At 33.8% G+C, this 20,708-nt stretch overlaps 1 protein-coding gene across 10 annotated transcripts in view; it reads left to right on the top strand.

Annotated features, from left to right (window-relative positions):
* Relch (RAB11 binding and LisH domain, coiled-coil and HEAT repeat containing) overlaps positions 1-20,708 on the top strand; it is a 97,685-nt gene that overhangs the window by 31,599 nt on the left and 45,378 nt on the right. For all 10 annotated transcript variants that reach the window (XR_002387299.2, XM_004858441.4, XM_004858440.3 and 7 more), the window contains 4 exons: positions 1,559-1,654; positions 7,339-7,451; positions 13,593-13,683; positions 16,419-16,490. Coding sequence is in view for 9 of the 10 variants with exons in the window: in XM_004858441.4 (XP_004858498.1) it covers positions 1,559-1,654; positions 7,339-7,451; positions 13,593-13,683; positions 16,419-16,490 (372 nt within the window). In the remaining variant the exon portion in view is untranslated. The remainder of the gene's footprint in view (positions 1-1,558; positions 1,655-7,338; positions 7,452-13,592; positions 13,684-16,418; positions 16,491-20,708) is intronic.

Here is a 20,708-nt window from a genome sequence, read left to right as displayed (position 1 = left end):
TTAGAGGTATGTTTATTAATATTAAAGTGACCTTTGTAATCTCTTTTTAATATGGTATTCTAATGATAGCATCTTTTGGCTATAATTCAGGAAAACAATTTAAGTGTCGATTGTTTACATTTCAGTTATTTTTAGGCAACTCCATTGTTTTCATTTCCTTAGACGTGGTTGTCTTTGATAGCTTATTTCATTAGATCTAAGATCAGTTTTCCTTAACTCTTTTGAAAACATATTTGGTTACTGTTTTTTTTTGTCTTTGTACTCACTCCTTTTTTCTGCTTCTTGGTCTGTTCCGGTTCACTTCCTTTGGACTTCTGTCCCCCAATGTCATTGGGAATAAAGAGCTAGAGGATAATTTGGATATAGTATGACAATCTTCTTTATAAGATTGGGTCAGCTTCCTTGGAGCCCCTCCTCTTGTGTGCAATTCCATTATACAAACTGCAGTATTACCTTTGCCAGTGGTTGCAGCTTTGTAAGCTTCTTTTCAAAGACAGAAACAACCATTGAGGCTGCTCCAATCCAGTATTATCCCTACTTGTTTCTACCGCTAAAACCTAGTAGGCCTCCCTGACTTCACCCTTGTTTTTCATTGGTAGTTAATTTTATCTTTATTTTTTATTTTATTTTAATTTTTGCAGTACCCTGGATTGAACCCAGGGCCTTCAAGCTGAGCTATATCCCCGTTGCTTTTTAGTTTTTGAGGCAGGATCTCATAAAGGTACCAGGCTGAGCTTGAACTCTTGATCCTCCTGGTTCAGCTTCCTGAATAGTAATCCCAATTATAGACATGCACCACCACACCTAGCTTATTTTTTAAATGTATTTTAATTTTTGACACATAGCACAGTGGACACTCAAGTTACAATTGGTTTGACCTATGAACAACTTGGGTTAATTAGGTTAATGTAAGATTCATCTGCCTCTTGTTATCTATAGCATGTACCCAGGTAAACATCCAGATCTTAGCTGTATTGACTTATAGCCAACCCTCCCTCAGGAACCAATCAAGTTCATATGTCAAGGGTCCACTGTAATTCTACATGTTTATGGGGTAAATTGTGACATTTTGACACATTAATACAATGTGTAAGTAATGGTCAGTTCAGGGCAGTCAGCATGCCTGTCACCTCGTTCATTGTTTCTTTGTATGAGCAATATTCAAAATCCTCCTATTTTTAAGTATTAATTGTTTTCTACTATAGCTTTCCTGCTGTGCTATATAGAACATTGCAAGTTATTCTTCCTTGGGCATGGGGATGTAGCTAAGTGGTAGAGTACTTAGTATCACAAGTCAATGGACTTGCTCACCAGCAGTGCAAAAATAAATAAAAGTTATTCTTTCTATCAAGCCCTTTTTTATAGTATTTTTCATCTATTTCTGGTCCATAGAAACATGGGTGCTATTTGGGGATACTGTTGTGATTGTTGTTACCATAAGCTATAATGTTGGATTATGTGTTTAGAAGGTGGTAGGTTCAAAGCATGAATTATTTTCACCTAGCACAGTGCAGAAGTCCTCCACTGTTATCATTTACTAATTCTTTGGTTTTTCTAGGTATCTCGAATTGCAGACAGTGAAAAAAGTGTTATGTTAATGCTGGGACGCTGCCTGCCACACATTGTTCCTAATGTGCTATTAGCAAAGAGGGAGGTAAGATGCATGATAGCATTTTCATTCCAGTAACCCCATCACGTAATCCCATCATGTTGTCCATTTTTTGTCATTTTGAAGTTTAGTGTTATATTTTTATTTTGTTAAAATCTGTTACTTGCAATCATATTCTTACTTTTGTGCATGCATCTCTGCTCCTAGAGAATGGTTTTACACCTCTGTCAGGTGAGTTCAGTAAAACTGCATGGTATTCATGTTTATCAAATTTTGCTTAAAGCATTATTAGCTTCTGCAGCACTATTACTGTAGGTCCATTTATGTGCCTTGAACAGTTTTTTACATTACCAGTTGCTTAATTTGTTTTGTTTGTGCTCTTGTTATGATGTGCTTGAGCTATCTACAGAAGTGGTTACTCTTTGTATTGAAAGTTAACAGAGACTAATAATGTAGTGTTAGCTGCCTATTATAAATGCTAATTTGGTAATAAATTATAATGATAAGAGTCATAATATTGACTACAATAACTTTTAAAAGTATCTTTTAAATTTTTTTATGGTTAACTTGTTGATAGATTCTTTAAATATCCAAGATAACAGTTACAAATACTGTATTTTAGTCCATATAGCCTGTATTATAAGCCATAAACACTCCAGTAATTATCTTCATAGTTATATTTATAAATTATTATTAAATATTGTTTTGCCAATAAAAGATTATTGAAAAATTATGTGTAATCTCAGTTAAATGACACTGGATAATTTAAAGGTATATTAAATGCTTTATTTAAATTAATGAGATAAATGTCCAGTTCACAAAATTTTTTATAAAAAATAAAGAATATTTTAAAATATATCACATGTTTCTACTTTTATTTTCTTAATATTTACCACTGATTTTACTCATAATTTCTGGGACCTACAGTATGATAGGTACATAATGCATTGGCATAACCCATTTAAAGCTTATCCTTAATTATCTGTTTAGCACAAGAAATTTGTACTGATCCTCAAGAGAGCATACGTTGGGCTTTAAAAGTTTTTATTACTATGTTTCGGGGTTTTTTTTCCTGCTTTTTGAAACAGAGTCTTGCTGTTAGATCAGGCTGGCCTTGAACTTACTATGTAACCCAGGCTGTCCTTGAACACGTGGCAATCCACCTGCCTTAGCCTCTGAAGTGCTGAGATTATAGGCATGAGCTACCATGCCCAGAATTCCTATGGATGTTCTTAATTTGAAAAGATTTAACAAACTATTGCTGATGGTTTTATTTTTATCTAATTATTTAAAAATACTCATAAGGTCTTAGTATCAGAGTTTTCTGTATCTTGAAGGATCAGTGTCCAATTTCATATTGTTTTGCAGTTCTGCCTGGCAGAATGGTGTTTGAGCTTCTTTTCTGTTTTCAGCTTGGAACATAACCCATGAAAAATGCATTAATGTTTGCAACTCCTTTACTATGTTTCCTTAATGTAATTTTTAAATGTTACCTACCAAATTGTCATGAGATGCAGTTTTAGCTTTTTTATTTTAATTTTCCATATATCATAAAGACTACCACTAAAATCTGATTATACTGCACATCTTATTTATAAATTTGCAACTTCAGTAATCAGATATATACATAGTTTTATATATATATATACACACACACACACACACACACGCACACATATCTAATGTGTGGTGTGTTCTCTGGGTGAGTTTAAATCTTTTATATTTGAAATTTTCATATTTATAATTTCATAAAGAACTGATCATTTTTTCTGTTATTTGTATCTTATTCAATTTTATCAGAAAATTGGCCATTTATAATAAAACAAAGTTTCATTCTCTCAAAATTACATTGATAAATAATGAAGTATATCTTTTTTTGTTTTAAAACCAACCAATAAAAGGACAAAATAAAAGGACAAAAACCTGAGAATACATCCTTGGAATGTGCAAGGCCCTATGTTCAATCTCCACCACTATACACAAACACAAATAAAAAGACAAAACTTTTAAATTTCACCATGTTTCTTAAATTTATTCTTTTAAAAAAAGGCCTTGTTATTGAAGGATTAATATTTTTCTTATTTCTTAAGTTTAATGTACTCTTGTCAACATAAGCCTTTTATTGCTATGTAAATACAGTTAAAATGTTCTTCACTAAACTGATGGCCATGTGTAACATCGTAGCTAATTATACAAAACATTAGAAATAAGGTTTAAATCTTTAAATAAAACATTCACATGGTTTAACATTTTCAGATATAAAAAGATTCACAATGAAAACTGTTCTTTTTCTCCTATTCTTTAGCTACTATCCCACATGCAATTTTAGTAGCTTCTAGTCAGTCCTTGAACCAGTTTTTAAAATTGGATTATTTATACTTATATTTTTGAGTTGTACGAGTTCTTTATATATTCCAGATATAAACCCTTATCACATATATGATTTGCAAATATTTTCTTCCATCCTATAGATTGTCTTTTTATATTCTTCATCTTTTGATGGGCAGAATTTTTTTTTAATTTTTATGACATCTGATTTATCTATGTTTTCTTCTGCTTTTGATGTCAAACCTAAGAATTCATTGTGAAATTATAGGCCAAGAATAGCTAACTTTATGTTTTCTTCTAATATTTTTATAACTTTAGCTCTTATGGTTAGGGCATTCATCCATTTTGAGTTAATTTTTATGTACAAAATGAGATAGAATACAGGACTACAGTATTCTTTACATGTAACTTGCTCTTGCGAGGCAGGCAGTGGCTGACATACCAATTTTTAACTGCCAGTTTTAAACTAGCCTTGATGTGCTAGGGCATATCCAGTTCTCCTTGGTATGGAGTATCAACTAAAAATTATCAGCAGTGACTTCCTATATGTTGTTGTTGTTTTCCAGTAAGAAAAGAAAGCAAATGGTAATAGAAGTTATTGCTAACTGTGATTAAGAAGAATGAAAAGTATTTTCCTTCAAAGCCCTGAATTCACAAATTACAGAGTTCAGGAAGATACAGATTGATGAATGCTTTTCCTTTTATGTGTTGATTTGGATTGATTGGTAATGGCTACTGTGTTGAGAAGTGATTAGGCAAGTGCTGTGTTGAGGCTTTTTGAGGCTTACTTTGGTCTGATAAGGAAAACTTCAGAGCAGTAGGAAATTGCAAAATTATGTCAAATATTATTCATTTCTGCACTAATCTTCATTCCTACACGTTTCACTTGAAGAAACTAAAAGAGAAGTTTTTGACTTTCCTTAGACACTTAGATACTAAGGAGTAAAACTAACACAGGACCTCTTCGAGCTCCTTGGGCCAGTGCAGTGTTCTCTGTCACATTTATAGCCATATTGCAGTTGCAAGATTCTCACTATGAATGCATGATATAAACTTCCCCTCTGATAAAGGGCCACATAGTCTCATGGTTAAAAAAAAAAGTGTAAGGCATAACGAATAAACAGCAACATAGTTATTTTGTTATGCTTGGGTTTTTTTAGATAAAAAGAGGTAAAGATTGTACTTCATACTTTAAATTGGGTATTTGCAGTTTTACCAAGTATCTTACCTTCATTTTATAATTTTATCTTTAAAGAGTAATAGACTGAGGAGAGAATGTGAAAAAATAGGATAAGCAGTATATGTGTACAGACTAGGAAAGCAGGAAGAGGGATTAGGAGAAAGCAAGAAAACCCTTCAAAGAGAAAGATATGACATGAAGTACTGTATAAGTAAAGCTTTGAGAGCCTTTCTTGGCTTTCAGTCATCAGCATAATTTCTCCTTTCGTTGGTGTTTCCAGAATAGCGTCTTTTTCATCCTTAAAGTTCTAGTGCTCAGTAGGATACTGTGATGATGCAATGTCTTAGTCCTCTCATTAGTGTCACCGGCTTTCAACAGCCTAAATGCAATCGACTAAGGATTAGAACAATTTTGATATTAATGGTCTTCTACTCTAATAGTGTTTTGTTGTGGTGCTGGGGACTGAATGCACAGCCTTCGCACTGAACTATATCCTAAATTCTTTTCAGACAGGGTCTTACTAACTTTCCCAGACTGGGATAATGTGTTTGCACCATTGGGCTTGGCCCTAATATTCTTAAACTTCCAAATAAGATAAAATATTTAATATTTTATAAAACTCATTTATTCTCCTACAAAATAAAAAATGACTCACCAACCATTATAGTAAGCATGTAGTGAAAATATTAGTTAACAATATAGAATTCATACATATTTTCTTGTCTCCTATTCCCAGTACAAAATTATTATTTATTCCTTTTGCTTTGCAATTGTTGTCTATTCTAGAAGGTACAGAGACTTTCTTTTAGAGAGATTGAAAATGACAGAATAAATGTTTTAAATTCTTTACTTCTTTTTTTTTTTTTGTACCGGGGGTCGAACTTGAGACCAGGCGGCAGAACCACTGAGCTAAATCCCTGGCCCTAAATTCTTTACTTCTTAGAATTATTTGTAGTTCCTCTTATCTACGTCTTTTTACCTTCAAATTTAAAATTTATACCAGATAATTATAATTTTAACATAATATATTTTAGAAATAGTGGAAAGGTAGTTCTGGTCATGTCTTTAAAATTCAGTCTCAATTTCAAAAGTTATGTCATCTGTTTCAAAGAAAGCGTCTTCAAAATGAATAATGTTTTTCTTATAATATAAATTTTTAATCATTTTCTTCAGGTTTTATTGTGATTGATAATCACACATTATTACATGGTAATCCTTATTTGATTCTGTTAACACTTTTTGGTGGATATTGAGGTAAACGGAAAAGAGAAAAGGTGTGATCATTCTTTCCTTATTTTTATATCCTAGTGATTTTTTTTTAAAATCTGCAAAATACTGTTATTGTAGTTTAGGAGATTTCTCTCCAAAAAATATTTTAGGCTTCTGGACTTTTTATCCTCATTAGCTTTGAAAATCCACTCCAAAATTTAAAACATATTATATAAGGCATATTATGTAAGAATTTTTTCTTTACTTAAAATGTGGAACAAGTTTAATTACTTTAAAGTATTTCTTTGAAAGAGAGAAATAAACTTTTGACTATTATTCTTACAAAACGTTGAGTTTACCTCTGCATGTTGAGTGTGCAGTGAGCAAAATAAGTTAAATATTTAAGTTTATCATCAAATAGCTCTGATATTGTGTATTCAGCCCCTGTGGAATTGGCCTCTGTTTTTTGCTGTGCTGTAGATTGAACCCTAGGCAAGTGCTGCCTTACCAAAGAGCTACCTCCTAGAAATGGTCTTTCATGTTTACTAGTGAGTTAGGTATGAAAGGCACAGAATTATTAGATTATAGTCCTTGTACGTGGGAAGAGTTGTTATTCTTTTTTTTTTTAAGTTTTAAAATACAGTGAACTTCTGCAAGTTTTGTTTTATAAAAACTTTTAGAATTAAAATTATATATCAGCTTGGCAAATTATGGAATATTACAGTATTTAGTATAAAAAGCTAGTGGAGCCTTGAGAAATTCTGCATTAAAAAAAAAAAGATTAGTTGAACCTTAAAGAAGTTTCATCATAGTGATTTTTTACTTTCTGTAAAACCAACACATATATTTTTAAATTTTCATTGGTTTCTCTTACTGTTGTCAACCTTTAAAAAATTGAAATTTGCTTTGTGGTGTGTTGGAGGCTTAAATGGCCATTTAAGAATATTCTGGGGGAGAAAATATTCTGCAGTGTATTTTTAGTTTAAATTTTTGTACCCTCATATTTCTTTAGGAGTTGATTCCCCTCATATTGTGTACAGCATGCCTACATCCTGAGCCTAAAGAGAGAGATCAGCTTCTCCACATACTTTTCAATTTGATCAAGAGGCCAGATGATGAGCAAAGGTGGGTATAATTACTTCTTTGGAAAATAAGTACAAGTCAACTTACTGATTTTTCTAATTTGGCACCAAGATTGGCATGTAATCTAAATGCCTCTTTTCCTTCTTAGTATCAATTTTAGTAGCATTGGAGCTCTTGCCGTCTGGGAATTACTCCAGTCATAGAAAATGTGTCCAAATAATAAATGCATTTGAATCCTTTTCCTTCCCCCACTTTATTTTTTAAGGGAATCTGGAACTTACTATAACAAACAGATAATCACTCCAAGAAATTCAGCCTGTGGATAGAAAAAAAAAACAACAAAAACAGCTTTTAAAAGTATGTGCTGGGCCAGGGATTTAGCTCAGTGGTGCCACCGCCTGCCTCGCAAATGCAAGGCAGTCTGACCAAGTTTGATCCCCAGTACCAAAAAAAAAAAAAAGCATGTGCTGGTGGCATGGTTATGCAAGCCTATAATCTCAGCACTTGAGAGGTTGAGGCACAAGAATTGCCTGAGTTTGAAGCCAGCCTGGACTACATAGTGAGCACAAGGCTAACCTGAACTAGACCTGTCTCAAAAAAAAAATAGTATGTGTAAATCATAAGATCAGAGTCCTTATTGTCTACTATAATTATTGACAATTTTCATTGCTTAAATCTTTAAAAAGGTTCTACACCTTCTTGATATGTTAATTGCTTCTCATGGTCAATAGACAGATGCAAGAGTTGAAAGATATCATTTAAATTAGCTTGTATTTTTGAGAACTAATTCACATTAAAATGATACTAAGTTTTCATATACTTTTTCTTTCTTTGTGTGTGTGTTTGAATGTCCACTAAGGGGTTGAACGTAGAGTCTCATGTATGCTAAGCCAGCACATTAGCACTAAACTACATCCTCAGCCCTTTTTATTTTGAGACAGTTTTTCTCCTAATTGCCCAGGCTGGACTAAAACTTGCCAACCTCCTGCCTCAACTTCCCAAATAGCTGGAATTATAGGCATGCACAACAACATATGCCTCAAACTTTATCTCTTTTAAAAGTACAATACTCAGAGGTCGGAGATTTAGTTCAGTGGTTTCGCCACCTGCTGCGCAAGTGCAAGGACCGGAGTTTGATCCCTGGTACCAAAAAAACAAAAAACAAAAAAAACTACAATACAATCTCCCCTGAAAATTGTGTAATAGTTCATTTTGATCTGAAAATTCTAAATTTATTTCTAGTAGAGAAAAGTCTCCTGGTAATTTATGATTAGTTCATGTTCCAACCATTACTATAAGGGAGAGGGAGCAAGCATCATGAAAGTCCTAAAAGGATCCTCATAGGTGGCATAGTTAAATCATATATTTGCTAGAAAATAACTCTTTCTTTGCCCTCCAAATGCAACAAGCCATAGCTAGTGGCATAACAAATCATTATGCATAACCAGTAACCCCTCAGGCATTTTACTAGTCCCCAGATTAAAACATAACCTCAGTGAGGGAAAGAGACAGATTTTTAGAGAAGCGTGACCTTATCTGTCCACATTCTCAGTGCTGTTTTTGGTGAATATTAAGACCTATGAAGGCAAAGACTAAAACCTTGTTAGATTCTAAGGTTCTTCTTAAGGTTTTCCTTGTAATGACATGATCTTGACAGAAAGCAAGTTTTTTGTTTTTGTTTTTTTAAAATTTTGCTAAGAAAAAGACAGATAATAGGTTGGCACCTCGATGTTTCCTTTCCAATTTGGAACTTACTGTACTATGAAGACATAGAAAAGAAAAACTAAGATATAAGCACAAAGCATTTGTCTACCATCCAAATACTAACCAGGCCCAACCCTGCTTAGCTTCAGAGATCAGACGAGATCGGGCACATTCAGGGTGCTATGGCTGCCCATAGATAGCACAAAGTATCTGTGAAAAAGAAATTTAACAATCAGCCATTGAAAGCACCTGGATATTTTTCTGATACTCCAATGTCACTGAATGAAGTTGGATTAGGAAGACCAATCTAAGGCCCTTATAGTTTTCACTTTAAAGAAAAGATGTTTCAGTTGGCTAAAAAGTAGGAGGCACTAAGACAACCATTACTTTGTATAAGGTTGCCAGCTATTTCTGTCCTTCTCTAGTTTCCTGTCAAGAGTTTCTCATCTAGTCCAGTGACGGCAAACCTTTTAGAAACCTAGGCACATGTGCCATAGGTTCACCACCACTGATCTAGTCAGAGAATAATATTCCCAGTAAATAAATACTGTAGAAGGAAATTGACAAGTGATATCTTTCTTTGTGAAGAAATTTTAAGAAATTGCCCTAGAAGTACAGAGCACTTTTTAATTTTTCATATACTATAATTGGTTAAATATCCAGCCCTCTCACTACTTTTAAAAGATAAAGTCATCAGAGTCCTGGACACTAAGACAAACAAACTGAGATTCAACAGACCTTCATTAAATTATCTGTGATATACCTGAAATATCTTAGGAGTGAAGCTTTTGTTTGCAGCTCTTCCCTTCCTTTCAAATTAGAGCTTGATTAATTTAGTAAACAAAAAAACAGAAGTAACATGAGCCTCATAAAAATTCCACTAAAAAAAAAAAAAAAATTCCACTAAATAAGCCAAGCATGGTGGTGTATGCCTGTAATCCTAGCACTCACGAGGCTAAGGCTAGAGGATTCCAAATTTCAGTTCAGCCAGAGCTACATATTTCAAGGTTACCCTGTTGCAAAACAAACAAACAAACAAACAACAACAGTTTGCACTACACAGTGAAAATAGCAGGAATTCAGAAAGTATATGTTGAAAATGATTTATTACCCAAGAAAGAGATATGTTTTTAGTATATAATGATTACATTCATTGTAGGGGATTGGTACATGTACATTAACATATCTCAATTCTTTTTTTCCCCTTCCCTCCACCCCTTTTTATTTTACTAGCATCAGATTCATTTATTTATCTTGTAAGTCATTATAAAATTAATTATATATAAAGAACCATACTAATAGGCAAAAACAAATATAAAATACATCAAGGTACTTAGATATATTGTCCATACTGGATCGTTTTTTAGAGAGACTGATTTAGAAACATTGTTTGGCATCCTAAAAAAAAGAGGTAAATATTAGGGGTTGGAGATGTAGCTCGATGGTAGTTGCCTAGCATGCAGGAGGCCCTAGATTCAATCCCCCATACCACAGAAAAATAAGAAAATAAATAAAGGTACAAATTCATCATGGCTTTTAAAAAACAAGAGAAGGGAACCAAAAGAAATGTAATCCTAAAGGAAAAAAGTTGTCTAGACTAATAGAAGATACCAGAAGGGAAGGCAGAGATCAGGCTGATTCCTAAGAAAAGGGCATACATTTTGACCAAACAGTGATGATAAATATCTGTATCTACCTTGGAGAGTTAAAACTTTTAAATATTGAGAAGCTATACAACTGTGAGGCAGGAGATTAGGACATGGCAGACTGTCATGACAGTCAGACGTGACCTGTCAGTCACAGACACCTGTCAGATCACGGCCTGGATGTATGCACAGAACAGCCTCAGAGCCCTGTGTGGGATGGCCTGGATCTGATGTCAGAAAAAGGATATAAAAGATGGCAACCATTGACCTTGTCGCCACTGTCTTACTCTTGCAGTGACTCTCTCTGCATGCAGAGCATATTTTCTCTCTTCTTTTCTTCAGAGTTCAGTTCTTTTTTCTCTTCTTTCCACTTCTTTTTCACATTTACTTCCTCTTTTACCTTCAATAAATGTTAATCTTTTATGTTCATCAGTTGTCCCGTCCAGTTCTTTGAACAGGACAAGATCCTAGAAAGTAACACTGGGCACTCCACCATCCAGTAACAACTGTGGGCTTGAACAAATTGTTCTGGTGGGTGGGTAAGTGGACTAAGCACCAGTTAGATAAAATAATGCAGTTGAATATTTTCTTATGTTATTTTTATTTTAATAAAAATTATTTTGGCTTATACCTTGTAAAAAATAGAATTATACTTTATGATTTGGTAGCTTTACATAATTTTAGCACTTGGTTTTCTGATTTACAGTCTTCATTTCTTCTGAGAATGTTGGAAAATCATAAATCAGTGAACCATGAGACAAATCAAGCTCAAAATTAAAATACAAGGAACTCCTCAACTATGAGTATACACAAAGAGTCCTGTATAATAAATTTCTCTTTCCTGCCCTTACCACGTATACCTAAGAGCAAGTGGACTTTCCAGCCAAGGTTAATCTATACCAGCAGCCCTTACAGCCTAATCAAGTAGGAATAAGGGAAATTAAATCACTATATTAGTATCATTTGTTTCAATCTGAAAATATTCTAAGGACAATTTGGTGATACTGTAACAGCATAATCTGAGTCTGTAAAGATTGAATTTGAGGACAAAGTAGAGAGGAGGAATGTTTATTAAGGAGAAAGGAATATCTCCCAGTATGTGGGTTGCCAGAGGGACTCCTTGTCCAGGAGTTTTTATACCAAATAATGACCAGGGTTCAGACAACTCTGAGTCAAACTAAGATCAACTTACAGGACTAAAATAAGCTTATTCAAACTAGAAATGGGCCTATGAGGAGTTGAGGGACCTAGCAAGCTATTATCTGCACGTTTCTCTTGGCCTCTTTCCTATCCAAAGTGGTTCGTTAAAAGAACAAAGTAAGAAGGAAAAAATATTTTTCAGATATAAGTAGGAGCGGAAGTTGTCATACTAGCCATCCATCACCTGGCTTGTTAGATCCCTGAAGTTAATTGTCCATCTCTTTCTTACCATATTATCTCTTGACCTCAGGTTCCTGTTTATCTGACCAAGGTCTGGTCATCCTGCCTCTCTATCTTGGACCTAAGTGCCTCTCTAGCTGCCTGTTATCTTCTGCCTAACTTGCCTGTCTATAATAGTACTGTTTAGGAAAATTAGTATTTTGTTTTCTCCTAGAAAAATACATTCCTTATCTTGATAACTTAATAATGAAATACCACTTATTACATTTTTATTTTAGATTTACAAGGCAGTAATCCAAATCTTAGAGCCAGTTTTCATCGACTCTGCATGTAAAGTTGATAACTTCCACTTGGTGGTGGAAAGTACCTATTAGCTTTGCTTCAGGTCAAGGTAAATCAGAAATTAGGCATTTGTGTACACACTTAAATCTACTTTCACTTTACAGAAATACAACACTTTTTAGACTTATCAATTAATATAAAATATAAACAATATGAACGAAGCAAAAATTTTAAGTTAGCATGTAATAAGTTATTTTTCCTTAATAAATCACAGGTTCTTCAGTAGCATCTTTAGAAGGACTTCACTTTATGCACAGTAGTGGCATTTTTGCCAGTTCTTTGAATTGACACCATGTTTTGACCTGGATTTTTTACTAATCAAATAATCTTATTTTTACTACCATAGGAAACCGTTTCCAATACTATTAATAATTTGTAGGCCATCTGACCTTTTCTGTTTTAAGCTGCATTTGTAGAATATTAAATCTTAACTCTGTTAAATTTGCTTTAAGGGATCCAACAGTTTTTCCTATTAAAGTTTATACATCTTTAGTATAATGTTGGTAACTCATGATTTGAAGTTCTGTACAAGTGTATATATTTAATAAGTCTTTGAAATACTTAGATTTTAAGAAAATTGAGTAATTAAAGTTATGAAACATTTATGGAACACATACATAAATATAATATGTGTACATTTTAATGGGGGCAAAAACTGATTAGGTTAGAAAATTTTCATGAGGAACCAGACAGCTAAAGTACCTTAGAAATTTCTTGTCCATTTTCCTTTTATTTATTTGCTCTCTCAAACAGTAGAAGGAAATAGAAAACAAGAAATAAAAAAGCAAATGATGGGAAACTGACACAGGATAATATAAATACAAGAGACTTGGGAGATAAAAATTACAAGGACTGAGGAGGAAGTATAACTCAGTGGTGGCATAAGACAGTGGTTCAGTCCCTAGCACCACCAAAAAAATAAAAAGATTCTGGTGAGTGAGCAGCTGCTACAATATACAAGAAAGACACATTGGGTCCTTTTATGGTTAATTTGACATATATTGAGAAATAGCAATGAGTAATGCCTAAGCTTAACTCTTTTTTAACACTTGGTCCCAGTAGTGTATTTCTAATGCAAATACAAATCTTTGTTTCTTGTATTATTTTTCAGGCAAATGATACTGACAGGTTGTGTGGCATTTGCACGTCATGTTGGACCCACACGTGTGGAAGCTGAACTTTTACCACAGTGTTGGGAACAGGTAAATTAACCCTATTGGTTTCCCTTAGCTATTATAACTTCTTATATTTTCTTGTTTCAGTTATTTTAGCAAATTTATATGTTGCAATTGATGCTACTATTTCATTAGAATAGTGATTTAATATTGCTTCAGACTGCCCTGGGGTGCTTTGCTTTATTTATTCATTAAACAAATATTCATGAAACACTAATTCCAGTGCCAAGTGCTGGTATAGTCTTTTAGTGATACAGTGATGAACAAAAGACAAAGACTTCCTAGTCAGATGATAAGAGTAAACACATGCTGTGATATGCTTGTAGCAATATTTATTAGGAAGAAAAATTAAGCAGAAATGACATGCTGCGATATGCATAGTAATATATAATAGGAAGAAAAATTAAGCAGAAGTATTAGAGGGGGATGAATAATGCCCTGCAAGGAAAGATGGTGAAAAAAGGAATGTCCCAGGAAAGCATGTTTAAGGAATTTGAATGAAGTAAGGTACAACAAGTACAAATGCACTGAGGTGGGAATGTCCTTGATACATTCTGGGAAGAGCAAGCTGTGTGCTTGTAAATAGAAATATGTACTGTATACTAGTGTATGCTACAGATATGTGGTATCTAAAGTATAAATCTTTGATGTAGGAGGTTTTTGTACTTATAATTCAACTCATTATTTTACTAACAATACTTTTAACTATATATTGAATTTTAATGTTATAGCCCTTTGCAGAACTCAAAATTATTGACTTTCTAGGCTTAAGGTTTGGGTCATTTAACTTGTTACTTTTCCACTTTTATAAGATGGGGTTTTCACTTATGCAGACAAAAGCCTTATTTATACTAGCACAGTCATTTATCTTAAAATATTGGTCTCTAGAATATCACTAATGTGTAGTTATTTAGAATTCTAGCCTTAATTTCTTTGGGCATTCATTTTTTTAATTAAAATATATTACAGCCACTAGATTCAGTATGTGAACAGTGTATATAGTAATAATTACCTCTGACAATGCCATACCTCATCCATATATTACAGTGCATACTAAAATAGGATGCTTAAAGTTAAAATTAACTTGGATATGATGTAAAGAACTTTGAATTTATTCTATACACTTATTTAGGTGTATGTTTTAATTTTTTTATACTTTTTTCCATTTTCTTTGTTCAGATAACATACAGATTGCTCATTTAAAGTATATAATTCAGTGAATTCAGTATATTCACAGTTATATATCTGTCACTGCAATCCATTTTTTTTTTTTGGTACCAGAGTTCGAACTCAGGACCTTGCGCTTGCGAGTCAGGCAGCAGAACCACTGAGCTAAATCCCCGGCCCGCACTGCAATCCATTCTAAAATATTGTTACCATTCCCAAAACAAACAATCCACTGAATGTAGTTTTTCTCTGTCAAGATTGTTTGTTATATAGTTACCATGGATTTCCATATAAATTTTAGAATCAGCTTGTCAATTTCTGTAAAGAAAATACTGGAATTTTTATAAATAATGCATTGAATCTATAGATTCATCTGGAGAGCATTTCCATCCTAATCATTGTAAGCCTTCCAGTCTGTGAATTTAGGATGTCTTTCCATTTATTTAGGTCTTTTAAAATTTCTTTCAACAATGGTTTGTACTTTTCAGAATATAAGTTTTCTACTACTTCTGTTTTATCTATTCCTAAATGTATTATTCCTTTTGATGCTATTATGGTACAGAGAATTGTTTTCTTAATTTTATTTTCAGTTTGTTCATTGCTGTCACAGGGAAATACAATTGATTTTTGTGTGTTCATTTAATTTTGAGACTCATTGAACCTAGACTAAGGAGAAACAAAATGAAACTTTATGTGTACCATACTTAGACATTCAACGCATTTTGCTTTTAAGATGACTGTATCTAGATTAAATTTAATTCAGAGATACCAGTTATAAACATCTCAATTACCCATCTCTTCTACAACCTGCATAACTGTGGATATCAGGGATCTGTCTATCCACCTACCTCTAGTTTGTTGCCCAATAGATTACTATATAATTTCTTTTCTTAATTTTAGGCATCCAATACATTATTGAATTATGTCACCTTTTCATATGGAAATATGAGAACAGATACACTTCCTTTCCAGTCAAAGAAAGATTTATATTCTATGAAGAAGACATACGGGAACAAAGCCCAGTATGTGTCACTTTTTTTGTTATTTTTTTGTTATGGTTCAGTGTAGTCACCACAATAACAAAACACCATCAGTGCACATATGCAAACAGGAATGAAGCCTTCTTACTTTAAAAAGAAAAGCAGAGTTTTAGTTAAGCTGATTACATCATTGATTAACTTTCTAAAGCTTAGGTAAAAGAGATGACTGGGACAAATTGACTGCATCTATAAGATGTAGAAGCCAGATTTTCCAGATTAAAGAATATACTACTGTTGCTAGACAGTAAGTCCTGATTTCTCCTGACATCCTAGAGAAAGCCTAATCCTAGGAAAGCACATAAGCTCTAGACACTTTTTGCCAAATCTTCATCTTGGCTTTCCCTTTTTTTCATTTCCCCCTTTAACATTTGATCCCTTTGTCATATTTAAACTCTCTTGGTTTCCCTTATTCCTGATCTAGGTATAGCCACACAGGGATTCCCAAAAATGGAAAAGGAAGAAGCTTTATTGCATTCTTAACAGGATTTGTGGTGAAAAGTAATTCTCTGTTGGAAGAAGAGGGGGTAATTTTTTTATGCTTTTTTTTTACTCTAGATTAATCACAAATACCCAGAAAGACGACTACTTGTGGCAGAATCCTGTGGAGCATTGGCACCTTACCTTCCTGTAAGAATTGTCTTTCTTTTTTTCTTAAAGCATTTTTTCTTTAATAGCAAAGGAGCCTTTTTAAAATGTCATATATTGTAATTCAAAATCTCTTAGACGTGCTGTTTTAATAAGGGAAAGAAATGAGCCAAAAAAGAAAAGCTTCACATTAGTACATTATTGTATTGTAGGCAGCTAAGTATATTACCATTGATTTTGCATATAGCAGTTCTCAGATAGTGGTCTGAGGAACCTGCATTGTTTCTTAAAATCCTTTCCAAGAGGCTGATGAGGTGAAAACTATTTTTATAATGATAAGACGTTCTTTGTCTATCTCATTATGTTCACATTTGAAATGTTGGTATAAAAGCATGGTGGATAAAAATGCTCATGCATTAGACTAATTAGAGAAGTGGCCCCCTAAATGAGAATGAATATGATTCAATTCTTCACTGCCATTACATAACAAGCCAATTTTATTTTTTAAAAAAGAGCTTGTTGAATCAATAAAATTATTAATTTTACTAAATTTTGGCCCTTGCATCTTTGCTGTTTGCAGGAAAAGTACTTACACAGTTGTTATACAGTTATTAGCTAAACTACCCACTTTTTCATGGGAGATCAAGTTTGCTTGACAGAACCAGTGACAATCAAGCTGTGATTTTTCACACATTGGTATGTGGCAGGCATTCTGTTCTTCCTTAAGTGCCCCTGTCACTTCAAGGAAAACAAAAGAGCAGGGTTTGTTGATAGTGATAAAATTAGAGCTTTTAAGTGAGTTCTAGTATCTGCCACTCTAAGCTTAAAGTCTTCTAAATACATAAAGATTTCTTTATAATGAGATCAGTGGATTTTTGAAATGATACAATTAAAGTATCACTGTTGAAAAACATCTCTAAGTTTTGATCTGATTTTTTTCCCGAATGAATAAAAAATCCAAGGTTTTGCCAGCCATGGTGGCACACACCTGTAATCTCAGCACTTGGGAAGGCTGAGGCAGAAGGATCACTGTGAATTTGAAGCTAACTTGGGCTACATAGTGAGTTCAAGAGTAGCCTGAACTACATAGTGAGACTCTGTCTCAAAAAAACCCTGAGATGTACCAATGGAATTTAATATATCAAGTTTTAAGTGCTTATTATCTGTGAACCATGTTTTTATCTGAAAGCGCTATTAAAATATTCTTTTTTCATTATACTTTTTCCATGATGTCAGATTTTCTTCCTAAAATACTTTAGTTAAAACTATTTATCACAGTGGGCCAGGGATTTAGCTCAGTGGTTCTGCCACCTGCCTTGCAAGTGCAAGGTCCCAAGTTTGATCCCTGGTATCAAAAAAGAAAAAAAAACAACTATATCACAATAAATGGATTGCAGAACAATGAATGAAAGAAATTGGAACAAAATTCTTCTATAGTTATTTTCATTAAAAATAGTACTTATGTAAACATTGAATGAGCTTGTTTTTATTTTTAAATAATTTTCTTTTTGAAATACCAGAAATTGAACTCAGGGCTTTAACACTGAGCTATATCCCCAGCCATTTTTAAATTTTGAGACAGTGGGGGCAATCCACTTTCCGGTCCCCCTTCTGTCCCTCTTAGGCAGAAGCTTTCTTTCTCCCAATAAATTTTTCTTACTCTTAACCTCTGTTCCTAGAATTCATTCTTTGATTTTAGAGAACAGGAACTCAGTTATCTAGTAGGTTTGGGAGTTAACATCTCTTCCCCCTATGTCATTTTGGAGGTCTTCCACCGAGATCACTGGTCAGAGTTTGGAGACCAAAACTAGAAAGGTAACTGGGCTAAGAGGACAGCCAGTATTTTGGCCCTGGCCCTTCAAGGTCAACAAAGAATCCAGGACTTGAAGGAACCTTTCCTACAGGATCCTACGTCTTTGACTCAAAGCTATATGGCTACTAAGATGACAATGCGTGGCACCTATTGAGGGCCTTTAGATAGATTCTGTAGAGTAGCTCTTAACTGCTGATCACAGTTACAACCCTCTTCAACTGGAAGTAGCCAGAACAGTCTTTGCCCTTTACCTGCTCACAGCAGTTAAAGGTACTTCTTCAGAGGGGGGTATATTGCAGATAGATACGTTAGATATCTTGTGTGCAGTTAGACAGGACCAGCCCTCCTAGAGCCAACACAGCCAGGAGCCAACATGGAGGACAATCAAGACATACTCACTGAAGGCCAGCATTGTAAAAGGAGAAAGCACACCCCTTTGTGCTTCCCCTGGGTATAGATGGCAGTGATTGATATGCTAAATAGGTATCAACCTCCTGGGTGGGTGGTCAAGGTCTTAACCCAGCCTCTCCAGGAAATATCTCTGACCCCCATTCTTATTGAAAATCCTTGTGTGCTTGCTATGTGACTTGCTCCCCCATTTGACCCCCATTTAATAAATATTACCTGGGTGACTGTACTTGTAATCTTATTGGTTGGTCATGGTTTTGTCTCACCTCATGCCCACCTTGTAAGTTTCCATTGGGTCTTATAGTTTTGTCCCACTTTGTACCCACCTCATCACATGGCTTTGCTGTATAAAACATCTTTGAAAAGTGGGGTGAGCAGGCAACTCACCTTCTGGTCCCCGTTATTCAGAAGCTTTTTTTCTCCCAATAAATTTTTCCTACTCTTAAAAAAAAAAATTTTGAGACAGGGTATTGCTAGTTTAATAACTATGTATAAATATTACCTAAAGTTCTTTAAGATGCTTATCAAGTTTTAAATTAGTAAGAGATTTGTGCCACCAAAAGATTGAGAATCACTGGACTCTTAGCCACTTACTACAATCTTCCTATAGGTCCAGGTCTTAGAAAGGAATGAATTAATTTAAATACTTGACATACTACAGCCTGTCTACCAAACCTATCCCACAGCCTGTTTTTGTAAAGAAAGTTTTATTGGGATACAGCTACACCCATTTCCTCATGTATCTGTGGCTGGGTTTTTTTGTTTTTTGGGGTTTTTTCCTTTCAGCACTGTGGTTTGAACTTACAGCCTTTGCAAGAGCTACATCCCGAGCCCCTTTTATTTTTTGAGACAGGGTCTTGCTAAATTGCCTAGTCTAGACTTGTGTTCCTCCTTCAAGAAATTAGTCTACAAGAATGGAATTATATAATATTACCAGAGTTATTTAGTTGCATTTACTCTTAATCTCATTTTCTTTGGTGAAGAATGAGAAGCCAATAGTAAAATGATTGTCTTTTTAGAAAGCAATATATATGATGAATGTTCTTTTATTCAGAGAGATAAAAAGAAAGAATAGTCCATAGCCTCACTCCAAGCAAGAATATATTTAGCTAATTAAAAATGAATATTCATACAGTGCAGAAAAGAAAACCCAAAAGCTTACCTTCCCTGACCCCAATCATTCTCTCCAAGGGTATCCACTGTTAATTTTTTAATTCATACTGGTAGGAAATAAAAATTAATGCATATGCCAGCTTGTATTTTCATAACTTTTCTAAAATTGTACCTCAAATTAATCAAATATAATATTCTATATCCTACTATAGTACGTGAATATAAATAGTTGATAGATTCTTGTGGGTTATCTATACATTTTTAAAGTTTCTCATATTGTTAGTATCTCAAATTTTGCTTCTTCCAGCATTTGCATGTTTTTATTTTATTTATTTATTTATTTATTTTTATTTTTAAAATTTTTTTTGGTACCGGGGGTCAAATTCAGGACCTTGCACTTGCGAGATAGGTGGTGGCACCACTGAGCTAAATCCCCAGCTGCATATTTTTATTTTAATAGTATTAAATTATCTCTGACCAAGATAGTGTGGATTTATACTTCTAATAACAGTACATCAGAGTTCTTAGTTTCTCATACTTTCTTCAGGAACTGGCATGATAAATATATATATAATATATAAATGTATGTATATATTTTTTTTTTTTAGCCAACAGAAAAAAAATGTTGTCTTGCTGTTATGATAAATCATATAAATAGGTGTGAGTCTGAGCATCCTGTTACTTATTGTTCCAAGGTTGAGATGAGCATCATTTGCTCTCAATAAGTTAGCGGTTCTGATCTGCTACTACAACACAAAGCAATAGTAATGATAATGTTTCTTCAGAGGATCTTATAATTGATAATAGCAAAATCTCTGCCCCTCACTAGTTCCTCTGTGTGCTTATGGCTTAACTAGAGTAACACCTGCTGACCTTTCCCATGGGGACTCCTTGTAGGGCATAGAACTAATGACAATTTCAGCCCA

The sequence above is a fragment of the Heterocephalus glaber genome, unplaced genomic scaffold (genome assembly GCF_053883595.1).
Source record: "Heterocephalus glaber isolate CG9 unplaced genomic scaffold, H.glaber_assembly_v1.0 deba00000331, whole genome shotgun sequence".
NCBI lineage: Eukaryota > Metazoa > Chordata > Mammalia > Rodentia > Bathyergidae > Heterocephalus > Heterocephalus glaber.
This window is presented reverse-complemented; position numbering and strand designations above follow the sequence as displayed.